At 53.2% G+C, this 16,113-nt stretch overlaps 1 protein-coding gene across 1 annotated transcript in view; it reads left to right on the top strand.

Moving 5' to 3' along the window:
- Positions 1–16,113, top strand: part of NUDCD3 (NudC domain containing 3) — a 58,277-nt gene that overhangs the window by 38,091 nt on the left and 4,073 nt on the right. The window contains exon 4 of the mRNA XM_034664956.1: positions 9,169–9,312. Coding sequence (XP_034520847.1) covers positions 9,169–9,312 — 144 coding nt within the window. The remainder of the gene's footprint in view (positions 1–9,168; positions 9,313–16,113) is intronic.

Below are 16,113 nucleotides of genomic sequence, written 5' to 3'. Positions count from 1 at the left end.
CCCCCCCCCCCCCGTGTCTTGGCTTTTGCTGGCCTGGGGGTTTTTTCCTCAGAGTTGCCTCATTCTTTCTGGACTGGCTGCCTTCCAGCTCTTCCCTGAGGTGCCTGTCACAGCTACCTGTCAGCGGTGTTTATTTTTGGGTTTTGTCTGTGGCACCTGTCAGATGTCAGCATGATGGTGGCTGTGGTCGCGGCGGCTCGCTGATGGAGTCACAGTTGTGGGTGTGTGTGCGCGCAGCGGGGGTGGCGGGGGAGGGGCGGCTGTGGGCGGGGCTGCGGGCTGAANTCACAGTTGTGGGTGTGTGTGCGCCCCCCCCCGCCTCTCCGAGCTGATTTTTGCAGAGGCGAACTTGCCCCTTCGGTGTCTCGGAGGACCGAAAAGAGAGCATGTGCGTCATGCTTCACGCAGCCTTTTTGCGGTGTATCATTTTGCGGGCGACTCCATAGACGAACTCGCAGTGAACCTTTGGTCTCGTGTGTGAGGGAAACGGGGGTAGTAGCTCTTTGCTCCGTGCACGCTGCCAAGGGAGGACAGCAGCCAGGTTCCCCTTCCTGTCCTCAGTGCGGCGCTGAGCAGGCAGAAGGGGCGGCGCGCTCACGACAGAGGTGTTGGTGCGTCCGCCGGGGCTGCTCAGGGGCCTGGCGTTTCACTGAACCGTAGCACTTCCATGCTGGGACATCGACCTCCGGCGATTCGGAGTTTCAGCTGGTGGTTCCGCAGGTGCCAAGGCCGCAGACGGTGTGGTAGGGCAGTGGCGGAGCAGAGACAGGACCGGGCCAGCCGGTGAGCTGGCTGCCTCCTGGTGGAGGGAGTCATGGTGTTGCTGCAGGGGCTCGGCTGGGTACGCTGAGCGACAGGCACGTTTCTTCCTCCGTGCTGCGCTGCTTCCTGCTGGAGTTGGGGGTGTTCTTTGCTAACGGAGGGAGTCCTGCTGGCTGGTGGGCTCACGGCCATGCCTCACGCCGTCTGTGTCTCCACCACGGGAACCTTCCAGAACAGCACCAAGGCTTCCAAGCCTGTCTTGTACAGCAGTGCTTTGCCCCCGAGCTCGATGCAACTGATGGGAGTTTGTCTGAAAGCTCCATACCATGGAGTTCCCTTCTTAGAAGGCATTTAGAACGAATGTCAGAAGGAGCTTTAGGGAGTCAACTTCAGTAACAGAGAAGGCTCGTCGGCTCCATGTTCGCTTCGTACAGTGTTCGAACGCTCAGGATGTTTGTCTCTTCAGGAGTGTAAACACCGATGGCGGGAAGTGTGTCTCCTGCCTCTGTCCTCTTGTCCTTTCCCAGCCCCTGCCCCGCCCCCAGCGTCACGTATTAGCTGCTGGGACAGACTACGAGCCTGTACTGTCACACACTGCCGCCCGCCCTTAGCACGAGGACATGTTCCCGCACCCATTCCCAGTGTTGGCCATGCCAGGACGTCTCTGGTCTCTGGCGCTGGCTGCCGTGTTGTCCCCTGTGCCTCCAGTGTGCCTGCTCAGGCTGCCAGAACCCTGAACATGCAGGTGCCCTGAGCCCACACCCCCTCACACCCAAGGCTCCCGTCTGCCTTTGTCCCTTCCTGCAGCAAGCTGGTTACTAAGCAAGTCCTCTGGTAATTAGCACTGAGGTTGTTTCCAGTCTTCTGCTATTATAGACAATAAAACAGTGCCCTTTAATGAATTTTATTTTGGGGGCTCCTGCGTGGCTTAGTCAGTTAAATGTCTCACTCATGGTTTCGGCTCAGGTCATGATCTCAGAATTTTGGGATCAAGCCCTGGGTCAGGCTTTACACTCAGTGGGGAGTCTGCTTGAGATTCTTTCTCCCTTGCTCTACCCCTCCACTCACACATGCATACTTTCTTACACTCTTTCTCTAAAACAGATCTCTTTATTTATATTTATTATTTTTTAAAAAATTTTATTTATTTGAGAGAGAGAGAGAGCAGATAGGCGGGGTGAAGGGCAGAGGGAGAAGCAGGCTCTGCTGAGCAGGAAGCCTGATGTGGGACCTGATCCTGGGACTCCAGGATCATGACCTGAGCCAAATGCAGCTGCTTCACCGACTGAGCCACCCAGGTGTCCCATAAATAAATCTTTAAAAAAAAAAAATTGGTCTGTTCAAGTCCTTTGACTTTTTAAAAATTGGTTTGTCTTTTCATTGTTGAATTGTAAGAGTTCTAAGTGTAAATACTGTACCCTTGTCAGATAATTTGCAAGTATTTTCTCCCTTTCCATGAGATGACTTTTTACTTAATTTTTTTAAGGATTTTATTTATTTACTTATTTATTTATTAGAGAGTGGGAGAGAGCATGCACAAGTAGGGGGCAGGGGCAGAGGCAGAGGGAGAAGCAGACTCCCTGCTGAGCAGGGAGCCCGAAGTGGGGTGATGCGGGACTCGATCCCAGGACCCTGAGATCAGGACCTGAGCTGAAAGCAGACGCTTCACTGACTGAGCCACCCAGGCGCCCCTCTTTTTACTCTCTTAAGAGATGGTGTTTTTTGAAGCACAAGAGTCTTTAGTTTTGATAGGGTCTAGAGTTTATTTATTCATTTATTTTTGGTTGCTCGTGCATATCTAAGAAACCATTACCTAATCCAGGGACATGGATATTTACATTTTTGTTTTCTTTTGTTTTAGATCTTACAGGTTTTTGATCCATTTTGAGTTAATTTTTGGGTAAGGTATGAAGGAGTTGTCTAACTTCATTCTTTTGCATGTGTCTATCCATTTGTCATAGACCCATTTATCGAAAAGACTGTTCTTTCCCTCATTGAATTGCCTTGCCATCCTTGTTTAAAATCAGTTGACTGTAAATTTATGGGTTTATTACTGAATTTTAAATTCTGTTCCATTGATCTGTATGTCCATCCTTATGCCAGTACCACAGTACTGTTTTGATTGTTGTATCTTTGTAGTAAGTTTTGAAATTTTTTTCTTTTTTTCTCCATGACTGCTTTCTTTTATGTTAAATAGAAATTTTCTAGTGTAGTATTTTATTTTTTATTTTATTATTATTTAAGATTTTTTTTCAAGTGAGAGAGAGCATGCCAGGAATGGGCAGAGGGGGAGAGAGAATCTCAAGCAGAATCCCTGCTGAGTGTGGAGCCCAAGTGGGGCTTGATCCCATGACCCTGAGATCATGATGTGGGCTGAAATCAAGAGTTGGGCACTTAACCGATTGAGCCACCCAGGCACCCCTCTAGTGTAGAATTTCAATTCTTTCCTCTTTTTTTTTTTTAACTATATTTTTTGGGTTATTGTCGTAGTGTTTTTTCTGGGATTACAATCTGTTTCAGGTCAATACGACTTAATTTTAATGTGTACCCGGAATTGGCTTTTATATGATAACTTCTCTGCTCCTTTCTGGTGCCGTTGTTTTAAATTAAATAGGAGAGAAAGAGAGTCGACAAAAGGTACACTTAAACACAGTCTTTTATATTTATCTTTACAGGCACTCTCTCTTTCTTCACGTGGATTCAAGTTACTATCTAGTATTCTTTCATTTCAACCTGAAGAACTCTCTCTGGTTTCTTGCAGGGTTTGTGTAAGAAAAGATAGGTGTAGTAGGGATGAATTCTCTCAGGGTTTTGTTGTTTTTTTGTTTGTTTGTTTTTTAAATCTGTGAATGTCTTAATTTTTCCTTCATCTTTTAAGGATAGTGTTGCCTGATAAAGACTTCTTTGTTGACACCTCTTCCCTTCACCCTTTGAATACTCCCTCCCACTGCTTTCTAGCCTGCGTGGTTGGTTGGTTTCTTTCTTTTTTTTTTAAAGATTTTATTTATTTATTAGAGAGGGAGTGAGTGCATGAGCACGTGTGCATGAATGGGGAGCAGTGCGGGGGGTAGGGGGACATGGAGAGGGAGAAGCAGGCTCCCAGCCGAGCAGGGAGCCCAATGTAGGGCTCCATCCCAGGACCCTGGGATCATGACCTGAGCTGAAGGCAGACGCTTAACTGGCTGAACCCGCAGGTGTCCTAGCCTACATGGTTTCTCCTGACAAATCAGCTTTTATTCCTCAAATCAGCTATTATTCCTGTTGAGGAGCCCTCCTGTGTGAGAAGTTGCTTTTCATCCTACTTTCAAGATTCTTTCTTTGTCTTTGGCTTTTTTGACAGTTTGATTTTGTTGCATCTAGGTCTTGATCTCTTCGAATTTATCCTACGTGGCATTCATTGAGCTTCATGAGTGTGTGTTTTCTGTCATTTCTTTCATATATTCTTTCTACCCTCTTTCTCTTTCCTCTCCATCTGTGGCTCCATTGTGCCCGTTGTGGTGTGCTTAGTGGTGTCCCTCAGGTCTCTGAGGCTCTGTTCATTCTTTCTGTTTCTCAGAGTAATCTCATTTGTCCTGTCTTCAGATTTTCTGATTCTTCTAACTGCTGTGATTTGCTTTTGAGACCCTCTTGTAGATTTTCTGCTTGTTTTTTTCCCCAGTTACTTTTAAATTTCAAAATTTGTATTTGGTTTTTTATTTTTTTTTATTTATTTTTTTTATTTATTTTTTTTTTAAAGATTTTATTTATTTATTTGACAGAGATAGAGACAGCCAGCGAGAGAGGGAACACAAGCAGGGGGGAGTGGGAGAGGAAGAAGCAGGCTCATAGCAGAGGAGCCTGATGTGGGGCTCGATCCCATAACGCCGGGATCACGCCCTGAGCCGAAGGCAGACGCTTAACCGCTGTGCCACCCAGGCGCCCCTGTATTTGGTTTTTTAAAAAAGTAATGTGTATTGCTTTATTGATATTCTTCATGAGATATTATTCTCATACTTTTAGTTATTTACACATGGTTTTCTTCAGCCTTTTGAGTATGTTTACAGTAGCTGATTTATAGAATTTTTACTAAGTCCACGTCTAGACTTCCTCAGGGACACATTTTGTTTGCTTTTGTTCCGTGTGTATGGGCTGTCTTTTCTTGTTTTAGTGAGTCTTAATTTTTTGTTGAAAATTAGGCATTTTAAATAACAATGTGGCAACTCTGGAACTGAGATTCTCCCTTTTCCTCATGTTTTGATGCTGTTGGTACTTGATGTAGGATGTTCTTCTTTGTTGGATGCCTTTCCTGAGCTAATTTTCTAAAGTCTGTATTCTTTATTGTATGTGGCCAGTGAAGTCTCTGCTTGGTGAACTTAGCAATCAGCAAATGATTGGACAGACTTTTTTAAATACCTAGAACCGGTGAATTTCTCTCCCAAGGGACTCCATGTGTGTATTAGGGCCTGCCTTTAACACGTAGCCTAGCAGTTGAAAATTCTCCCTTACCCTCCACTTATTCATGCAGAGTATCAAAGTCGGCCAGTGGTGAGAGGTTAGGGCCTCACTGAAGGATTTTTTCTAAGCCTGCACATAGCCTGCACATTCATGTGTCCAAGTTTTCAAAACCTCCATGGATATTATATTCCACAACTTTTCCTTTTGTTTGCCTCAGCTGTTTTCCACTATTTCAGTCAGTTATGAAGTTAAAATACTTGGTCTAATTGTTTTTAACAAACACTCCTTGGGGAAGAGGCTTTTTTCTGAGTCCATTTAAAAACAGCATAACAAGTGGGGTCTTCTAGGGAACCATCCTACAGGTCAAGTAGTCAGAGTTCTTTGGGAATGAAGTTTTGAAGGTGCTCCAGCTCCTTTGTGCGTCCTCTGATGGCTGCCGGGCTGTACTGGGAATGTGGATTACCAAGGGGCTAGAGAGTGAGAGTTGATCTAGGGTAAGCTAAAATGTCATAAAGCTTGTTTTTCTTGAATAAATGCTCTCTGGGTTCCTGCAAACCTTTGGTTACTTTCCAGAGTTCAGAAGAAAACACATATTGACAGTTTTTGCCAGTATTCATGTTGCTTTTTTGGAGGTGTTACTGTACTATTTTCACTTTCAGGTCAGAAATTTCTTTTGTAGCTTTTTGTTTTCCTGCTGTTTCTTGCTTTCTTTTTAATTTGTAAAAAGTATCCTTTCATCATCATGTCCAAATCACCCAGACTCACTAGTACAGTGTATTGCCTAGAAATCACTTTTCCTGAAGTCTTCTCATCTCTGATTGCAGCCTGGACCAATTATGTTTCACTTCTGCTGTACATCTCCATCCTGGAGCGCTCTTTCACGGTTCTACATTAAATTGAGTGTTTTGGATCCCTTTTAGATCTTCCTCTTCCGTCCCGCCTGCCTGTTTTATCAAGATACAATTGACATAGAACACTGTATTAGCTTCGGGGGTATAACATACGGCTTTGACGTCTGTATTGCACAGTGGTCACCATGGTAGGATTAGTTTCATTTGTCACCGTACGTAAAGTTTCGTGTCTGCGTGTGTGATAGAGTGTTGGAGTTCTACTCTCTTAGCAGCTTCCGCTTGCCCAGTACTGTGTTTTGAACTGTGGTCACCGTGCTGTGCAGGAGGTCCAGGCCCCACTGACCTTCCTACTGGACGTTTGTGCCTTTGGCTTCCTTCCCCCAGATCTTCCTCTGGTTTGGTTTTTTCCCCTCATTTTGCTGGGCTGTAGCCTCAAGGAACTTTCTCAAGGTATGTTGTAAACACAGGATTCTTGAATGTCTTAAAATGTAGTTATTTTAAACTTTCCCTTGTTTCAGGTTTGGGTATGTATGGAAATCTAACTTTAAAAAAATTCTCCCCTTAGAAGATTGAAGGCATTGCCTCCCTGTCGTCTTATGTCTGGTGTTACTGTTTGTAGAGATCTCTTCCATTCAGGTTCTTTGTGAGTAAACTTTTCTCTCTGGTCTTTGGAATTTGGGGGGCCTTATTTTGAATTCTTAGTGTTACAAGTCCATGAGTTTGTGTGTGTTATGTTTTACTCCTTCTGAGCAGCTCTTTGGTGGGGTTTTGTCCGAAGGGATGGTTTCCGGCACGCCGCCCTCGCCTCCTGGATTGGTCTTTGTCTCTACTTCGATGTTTTTTGACTGTTGTTCAGTCTTTCTGTTGCAGTGTTGCAGATTCTGTTTAAGTTTTGTGTGTTTCATTCTAAGTTGTGTATGTGTGTGATTGTTTTATTTTCATATTTCATTTGGTTCCATAGTCAAACCTCTCACACCTCTCTGAGGATATATACTGGTAATATTTTAGAATTGCCTTTTTTCCCATTCGCTCTGTACTCTTTTTGTTTTTTCATGCTGCTGGTTTAAGGATGCCATTGTTAATTCCCTGTTAGTTTTTTTTTTTTTTTTAATTAAAAAACGTATTTTCCCTATTCTTTGAGTAGGGGACGGTGTTGCTGGTTCTCTGTACTGAGTGTCTGAGGCCTGTCCCTCTTCCGTTGCTGAGAGCTGAGGGTCGACCGGCCAGCCTTATGTACAGCACATGGGGCCGGCCACCCACACGCTCCCCCAGACTGCTGGTCAGTGTCTCTGGAGCACTGCCTCCCCATCGGTCTGTCCCACAGCGGGTCCCGTCCCTTCTGACGGGGCTTCCACAGCTGTCCCAGGGATGACTCTGAGCCGCTCTGCTCCCACCCTCCCTACCTGCTGACTGCCAGCCGGAAGCCCCATGCACCTGAGGCTCCCAGAGGCAGACCAGCAGACCACTCACTCATCCCTGCTCTGTAGGGTCTGTCCCCGCACTCTTCTCCTTTGTCTCCTGATTCCTCCTCCTCCTCCCTCCCTTACACTGTCTGGGGTTTTTCTCTTTATTTGTTCCTGTCGTTTCTGTGGGTCACAGAGTCTGGGACACGATCACCCTTCCCAGGGTGACATCTTGAACTGGAAGCATCTCCTATCTGGGTCCCCTTCGGTGCTTTGGCTCATCCCCTGTTGTGCTGGCCTCGCAGTGTGAGAGGCTTGCCCAAATTTGGAAATTATCATGTTATGTAAAGTTGGCTGGGAGGATTTTATTAAAGTGAGCTTGCTCCTGGGGCGCCTCTGCCTCACATCCAAGTTCATGGTCAGGGACACCATCTGGAAGCGTGCCAAGGCCGCTGCTGAGTTGGCCACTGGATGCTGAGTAGACCCGGGTTGTGCCTTTGTCTTTGTGGAGCTGGCCGAGTGAACAGGACACCCCCAGAGGTTGGGTGCAGGGGCGGCTGTGTGCACAGGACGCCGCAGCCCCTGCGTGTGGGCACAGTGTGGGCCGTGGGTCACTCTGCTCTGTATCAGCGCTTTCGTCCCCGTCCCCCTGCTCCTGGCGCAGTTCCGGAATTCTTCCCCTCTTGCCTGAGAGCCGCCTGATGGTGGGGGATCTGGAACAGCATCCCTTCCTCTACCCATCTTTAGCTTGAGGGGATTTACAATACAATTAGGTTATAGGAGCTGAGCTCGAATATTCTCCGACGTTGAGAGTTTCTGTTCAATGCTTTATGAGTGTTTAATGAGCACTTACCAAGCCACGTGGGAGGGTCGTCTCCAAACAAAAGCAGATGGAGCCCCACCCTTCGGCCTGAGTTCTCCCCTCCTGTGTCTGTTCATTTAATGCACACATTATACAGATGCGGTCATACAAAGATTTTGCAGTATAGACACACATTTTAGAGTTGAATAATTGAAATGGAATAGAGACAGGACTTCTGTGTGCTTTCCTCTTCCAGTTACTGATCTGACGAACCTCCAGGGGTTCACAAGCTTTGGACACTGCAGGCCAGGGTCCCAGCAGGTCCCAGTGTGGTTGTGGAGACAGGCGCAGGAGAGTGGGGAGAGGGGAGAGACTGTCCAGGACAAGAGTCCCCAGGGAGAGAATGGTGAGCTGAGAGGCTGGGTTTTTCGGGAACAGAGGAGCCAGCCTCACTGTCCCCGGTGAAGGCACAACGGCTCGCGGACGGAGGCAGAGCGTGGGGGGCGTGGGGGCTCGGCCCTCTCGGGCATCCTCTGGAGCTGTGCTGCTGACAAGGCCCCACAGCAAGATGGGGCTGGGAGGTACACCCCACCTGCGCCGGCCATGAGACCCTTCTGCCATGGGCATTGGTCTCTCTTACTGGAAAGGGATTTCCGTGGAAAACGAGTAGTTTTCCCTGCATCATCATTACGCACATTGAAACAGAACTTCCAGTATGTTTACTTGAAGGAGACGGCGGTGTGCGGGCTGCCTCCAGGGTCACTGGGTCGGTAGGATTCTCTTCATCCAGAATGTCTGCGGACCCCCAGGCTGGCCTTGCATCTTGCTCTCCCATGGTCTGCAGCCAGGTCCTGCTTGGGAGCATGCTGGGCGCCACCTTCCCAGCAGAGAGTGACTCCCTTCTGCTCGGTTCCAGGTCTCGGTGGCCCTGAGCAGCAGCTCCATCCGGGTGGCTGTGCTGGAGGAGGAGACGGAGCATGTCCTCATGGAAGGGAAGTTCACGCACAAGGTCAACACTGAGAGCTCTCTCTGGAGCCTGGAGCCTGGCAAGTGCGTCCTGGTGAGTGTGGGCGTCGGAGCTCCGGGAGGGGGTGGGGGTCACACCCGCCGTGAGGCTTATCCTCCAGCCGCGGGGGCGTGGATTCCTGCTGTCTTGGGCACAGCTCAGGGGGCACCTTTGCTGGCCTTGGCCCCTTGGGGTCCCACCAGTTGGTTCTCTGAAGCAGAGCGAATACCAACATGAAACTCATGGTCCTCCGTCCTTATGCCCACATGGTGACCGCATGCGGTGACCACAGGGGAGCTCCTGCAGGGTCATCCGCAGAGCGCGGCTGTGCTTGCTGGGATGTTCCTCTCAGTCCCAGAGGCTTCCACTTACCAGCGTCCTGGTTACATCTGAGGCAGAACCAAATGAGTGGAAAATTGAAGGGCAGGTTGAGTTTCACGGATGTCCTGCTGGAGGATGCAGAGTTAACAGATTCAAACGGACCGGCTTATTTGACAGAGGGGATCTCAGCTGGTTGGGCTCCGTGGGGCTGCAGAAGCCGAGCAAAGTGCTGCACTGCTCCCGTTCCTGGTGTCTTCAGTGGCTCCATCCCCCTCCTCTGGCAGAGGGTGCCCAACCAGGGTCTGGTGAGACGGTGCAGGTCAGCAGGAACAGACCAGGTCTCTGGAAAAAACCTCAGGATTTTACACAGACCCATTCTTCACATGTGCCCGGAAGGAAGGAAAAATGTTTCTTTCAGTTTCATGTTCGCGGGATAGGGACCATTGGGCCAGCCGGTCTGTGCTGACCGGAGGGCTGTGGCGCAAGACGGGTCTGTCATGCGGGGATGCTGGGGAGCGCTCACGGGACCCTCTGTGTGATGAAGACACCAGGTCGCGGGGCACAGGCCAAGTCCACCCCGCTCTTGTTCTAAACCTTGCTTTGCACCTCCCTGCCCTTCCGAGGTTCCTGCTTCTCTCCATGGGAGTGTGACAGTTGTCATCCTAGGGCTCAGCGCCTCTTCCCATCATGCCCTGCCTCCCTGTCTCCCAGTACACCTGAACCATTCCCCACGCTCCGGCCCATCGGCCGGTCGTATCACAGGCTCCTCCCATTTGCAAAATGCCTTCATGGTCATGGCCTTATTTGTGCTGCACAGGGTTGTGGGAGGTAGAGTCAGGGTCTCCTCTCCACCCCCAGCCTCCCAGCAGCTGGCAGCTCATCCTGTGCCGGTGGGGCTGTGAGATCTGAGATCCGGGGTGCTGCTGCCTGTGGACAGCGGGGGCGGTAGTGGCTCCCAAGCAGCGCCCTAGAGGGAGTCCCAGGGGCACGTGGTCGTTTTGCTCCCATGAGGAGCACATCTGGAAAGCAGTGTGCCTTGATGCCACCTCCAGGATGTGTGAACCCGCATCCCTGCCTGGACGGGCCGGCCGAGAGCTCACTGGTGCTTTGAGGGCTCCCAGCCGCTGCCTGGCGTCTGTCAGGGTTATCACCCACGTACTTTCCATTACTGTCGTGGAAATGGGGCTCTGGTGATCGGGTAGCTCGTCTTGGAGGGGCTTCAGTTGGTAGAGGTGACTTTGACTTCCTCGTGGCCGCGTTGCCTTTTTGTGTGTTTGTGTGCGAGACCTGAACACAGCTGTGGCTCGTGGCAGACCGTTAGGTCCTTGTCATCCCGGCTGCCGTGTCTGAGCACGCTTGGGCCGGTTTAACTCTCCAGAAGCTCATTTTACAGACGGGGATGCGGAGGCTGCATGGGGACGTGACTCGCTCGAGGTGGAGCCCGACCCCTGCCCCAGAGCCCGCCCGTTCCCTCCCTCTCTGCTTTCCAGCTGCGGGGTGCTCTGGAGGGGGTGGGGAGGAGTGTGCGCGCGGCCAGGGGGGCCTTCCTCCTATCTGCCCGCGCTGTGTCCTGCTGCCTTTGACTTTTCTAGTTTGCTTTTGCCAGGCACCTGCCTCTCGGGGAGTTCAGCCACGCAGAGCTGCCCGTGGGTGGAGGTGCGGTTGGTGCTGCCGTGAACATGGCTTCTGGGAGTTTTCCCCACTGAGCCCCTGCCAGCAGGGTCTTTGTGGGAGCCCTTGGGTGCACGGCTGCTGGACGGGTTCCTGCCTGCAGTTCTCGGGGTGTCTTGCCCGTCAGCAGCTGGCGCTGTGTGTGGAAGGGCCTCTCCACTTGCACATCCTCCCCCGAGTGTGCCCATCGGCATAGCCCCGGCACAGCTGGCCTGCCCTCTCCCTGCCTCCCCTCCCGAACGCGGGCCATATTCTGGGCTTCGTGGTTCATTTGCTGGGGACGTTTGGGGTCGTATATCGGAGATGATATCGTAGCTGAGCAAGTGCGTTGCTCTGACACACGAAGACCCTTGTTGCATTTGCTGCGGGGAGCAAGCACCAGTCCCTTGTACCTTGGAGGCGGGCGGTGGAGCTGCCGCACCTGCCGCGTGCCTCAGCTCCGCTCAGTGCTGCCTGGCTTCGGTAGTCCCATCGGCCACACGGCAACTCCATTCCGGACCCTTAGGATGAGGCTGGGAGCCTTGGTTGGTCTGTCCCCAGACGTCTGTAGGTTGCTGATGGTTCAGGGCCGGGCCCTGTGCTGGGCGACTGAGGAAATCGGTCAAAGGCCCCTGTCCCAAGGGCTGCAGGGGTTTGGAAAGGGTTCCAGTGTCCTCGCCAGAGCCTGACACCTGCGAATAGGACCTTATGAGAGACAAAGAGGGAGGTTGGAGACAGAGGAGGAGGACACACAGACAGGAGGAGTGACGGGAAGACAGGCAGACGCTGGGGAGACGCTGGCAGCCACGGCCTGTCCCCGCAGACCTCTGGAGGGAGCCCAGCCCTGCAACACCTCGATGTTGACTTCCAGGCTCCAGACGGAGAGAGTCAAGGCCCCTGGCTGCCCCTGGGTACCAACATGGGTCCCGAGTGTCAAGACTGCTGTAAGGGCCTCCTGGACCACCAGGGGTGACCCCAGAGCTGCCTGGCGCCTCACCAGAGTCCTTGGTCTGCGCCTCTGACCTCCCAGCGGGCGTCGCCAGGGGCTTCCCAGCCACCCTGGTCGCCTGAGTGGATGCGCATGAGACACGCCTTGCAGGCTTTCAGAGCAGGCAGGGGTGGCAGCTAAAACCGGATGACAGCTCTTGCCTCCCTCCCTCCCACACTCGAGAATGTTAAACGAGGCTTCTTGCCTCTCAGTTGGGCTCCTTCCTCGGCTAAGAGACGTGAAGTCAGCGCCTCCCCCGTGCCGTGCTGTCCCAGAAGTGCAGCCGCGCCCTGTCCTTGTTTCCGCCCCCCCAGGCAGTGCAGACGCCCCCTGTGTCGGGGTGGGGGCTCGGAGCTGCGGGTGGCAGAGGCTGCACCCCAGGCTGGGCCGGTCAGCGGGGGACAGGCTGTTCCCGGGCTGGTCCCTGCCCGGCCGTCGCGCTTGGCGAGCATGTGTCTGCCGCGCACCGACTGTGTGCGTGTGGGCTGTGCCCCCGCATCCTCAGATGACTTACTTAGATCATTTCCTCAAGTTCGGTTCTCAGCAGAGCTGCAGGCTCCCGGTCGTCCTTGGCCATCTGCCAGGGGACGCTGTCCTAAACCGTGTGTCTGTGGGGTTGCCAGGTCCCCGTGTGGCCGCCAACCTGGGCTTGCCGCTCCTGACTTACCTTGGCTGGCCTGCCCGCACTCCTTCCTCTGTTCCTCTCGGTGTCCTGGTGAGGATGCGCGTTTCTCACGAAGTGCTCTCCTGCTGCTGTCTCCTCGATGGCGACCGCAGAGTCACGGAGAGCGCATCATCTGCCCCAGGTGTGGGCTCAGTAACCTCAGCGTTTTTGGTGAGCGCCAGAATCCTGGAAACCAGTCCACGGAATGGATTGCAGGCCCTTGGCGCTCCCGTCTCCCAGGACCCTGGGCAGTTCTTGGGACGGTCAGCACCGCGGCGCCATCCCCAGGCAGTTCCTGAGTCCCGGCAGGGAGGAGCTCCAGCTCCAGGGGGCGGCAGGAAGGTGCTGGGCAAACTGCTTCCAGGGGACGCAGGGTCATTCCTCCAGACGGCGCTCCACACAGCCGGTGCTTCCAGCGCCTGCCCCCCCAACACCGCACCCCAGCCCTGTTCTTTCTGGCCCATACAGTGCTCTAATCTGTGAGCTTAAAAAGCTCGTTGACAGCATGAAACACCAGGAGATTGCCTATCATGGAGCGGCGCCTGGCAGCCTCGGAGGTTGGTGGTTGGGTGCGGACCCACGTCCTCCTTACAGAGGTGCCTGCGGGGAGCAGGTTCCCGTTGTCTGCCCTCGTGGCAGGGCGCCTCCCTGGAACCACCGTCCACGGCTCTCACGGGTGTCTCCCTGGCCCCAGCTGTCTGGAGGGCTGCTGGCGGGAGCTGCCGTCCTCGCCAGGCACGCACGTGGCTGCCCTGCTTGGACGCGGTTCTGCCACGAAGGGAGGAGGGGGAGGCCGAGGCTGCTGAGTCATTGCACAGGTTGTGGGGGTGCGGAGCTCATTCACACGGGGTTTGAAGTTTCTGTGAGGACATTTCGGGAAACTGATTCGAGGCCTGGGACCAGGTCGACGTGAGGATCTTGGAGGGAGGCCGGGTAAGGAGGGGGGCAGATTAGTGAGGATACTCTCAACACTTGCGTTATTAGGGATGGGAGTGAGTGGGAGCCGCTGAGATGCCGGGCACCTGGGAGTGGGTGCTGACGTGGGGGTAAACGGCTCCACCGTGGAGGAGGGCCCTGCCGCCATCGTGGGGAAGATGGGCTCAGGGAGGAAGGCCCAGTGGATGACACACACCGGGCGGGGCGTGACATCACCTGTACAGTAGGCCGTTCGGGGCGCCTTGCTGGCGTTAATCAGGAGGAAGCACGAGACAAACCTCAAATGAAGAATGGTCTTTAAATACAAGGCTGTGGAATCTTTCACATGAGCAGGGACAGCAGTGCTAAGGTGCATTCGGGACCCCAGCCTGGATCCTGTGCAGGAGGGAAAGTTCTCTTAAAGAAAAGAACGTCCCTGTCCCCGGGTAGGAGGCAGTATCGGGTGGTTCAGGGAAAGATCGTGTAACTTACCACGTGTCATGCGTGTCCTTAAATGCACATGCAGCGACGGGGCAGGGGTAGCACGTTGCTGGGGGAGCCTAAGACAAAGACACATGGGTCTGTTTGAAGTTACTTCAAATGAAGTGTTCAGAAAAACAAGAAGGTAAATGAGCACACAGGAGGACGGCCGACGTCTTCGGTCACGGAACCACGAGCCAGAGGCACAGCAGCGTGCCACTTCCTTTCTGCGACCGTGGCTGCTGGGCGGTGTGGCTGCACATGTGTCGGGACTCCGGACGTACCCTCAGATGGCCGAATTTTATTACATGCAAAACTACGTCTCTGCAAACCTGGTTTTTAAGGAAGTAACAAAGTGTGAAAGTGAAAAATCAGAATCAGATGTGAAACCATCCCACTCCCTGAGACCTGGGTCCCTGAGCGCCGTTCGGGGGACATCTCCCCCACCCCTCTTGTTTGGGCCACTGCACCGTGGACGTACCATGGGGACAACATGCTGAGTGCAAGAAGCAGGGGCACAGAAGAATACCTAGTATGCTTAGTGGGGGATGGTGAAGCAGAACGACACAGTGGGGAGGGGCTACTCGTGGGCACGGGGCTCCTTTTGGGGTGAGGACAGAGTTCTGAACCAGGTGGTGGTTGCCCAACACCGAGTGCGCTGAACGCACTGAATCGTTCACTTTAGAACCATCGATTGTGTGTTACGTGAGTTTAACTTCAAAACGCAGTGTTTTTAAAGGTGATGTTTGGCTCATTTTGATCTTTGTTGAGTTTGCAAAGGGCCCGTGCAGGCAGCAAGGCCCAGTAGCTCCTTGTTTGCAGGGTCAGCCCATCCTGCCCAGAGACCTGTGTGTGGTTGGCATTTCACATGGGAGGGCCCCTGGCGGTGTGGGGCTGTCCCCGGCTGTGCCCTTGTGGGGAGAGGGGGCTGATGGCCCCAGAGTGGCTCTGCCTTTAGCCCTGCACGATTGTGCAAGGCGCTGACTCCTGGGTGTGTGCTGAGCTCCCGTCAGGGGTGATGACGGGGGGATTACAGGTGCAAAGAGCCTGAAGGGTTCCTGTCCCCCAGAGGCAGAGCGGCCTGTGCGTGCCTCGGAGCACTCTCCAGGAGTAACGGGCCCAGGAACGCCCTCCCCCTTGGAAGGCTTTCGTTGCAGTAGAACATAGATTTACACCTCGGCGAAGGTGGGCCGCATTCTCAATGTTGGGGTCTCGGAGGGCTGGGTCAGGTCCCTGCACACAAACTGGGGAGCAAAGTCCGTGAGAAGCCACCGAATGGAGCACCTGGAAACCGAATCCATCCCAAACGTCAGCCATGGTGTTGGGAGGGAGAAATCCTTCCTCTCCGAGCCCGCGGTCTCAGCCCTCCTGTCTTCACGCCCCGCGCCTACGGGGATAGTTGGCAGGCTTATTTTTGTCCTGCGGATGTTGATGCCATGCTGTCACCCGGTCACCTCTCACCGTGCAGCCTCCCCCGTATCCGTGCCAACACCCCGAGTCCTTCTCTGGGACCAGGATGGAGCCCTGCTGTGGTGGCCAGGGCCAGACCCCTGGTGGGGGGGCTCAGGCACGTGGTGTCCTCACAGATGTCACTTGTGGGGACCGTTTCCGGGTCGGTGGTGTCACGGTTGCCCTCTGGCCAGGAACCCCTCTCCTCAGGTGGCTGCTCTGAATGAGAGTTGCTTCAGCTGTAGGCTTGTCCTGCCTGCCCTGCCTCCTGGCCTTCAGGGCGGGACTGGGGGTTTCGTGCCTTTGGACACTTAAGTGGACAGTGTGAGGGACAGTGGGCCGCCCACCTGTCCTTTCTTGGCCCCTGAGGAGCCCTGCCACTGGCCAC

The sequence above is a fragment of the Ailuropoda melanoleuca genome, chromosome 1 (genome assembly GCF_002007445.2).
Source record: "Ailuropoda melanoleuca isolate Jingjing chromosome 1, ASM200744v2, whole genome shotgun sequence".
NCBI lineage: Eukaryota > Metazoa > Chordata > Mammalia > Carnivora > Ursidae > Ailuropoda > Ailuropoda melanoleuca.
This window is presented reverse-complemented; position numbering and strand designations above follow the sequence as displayed.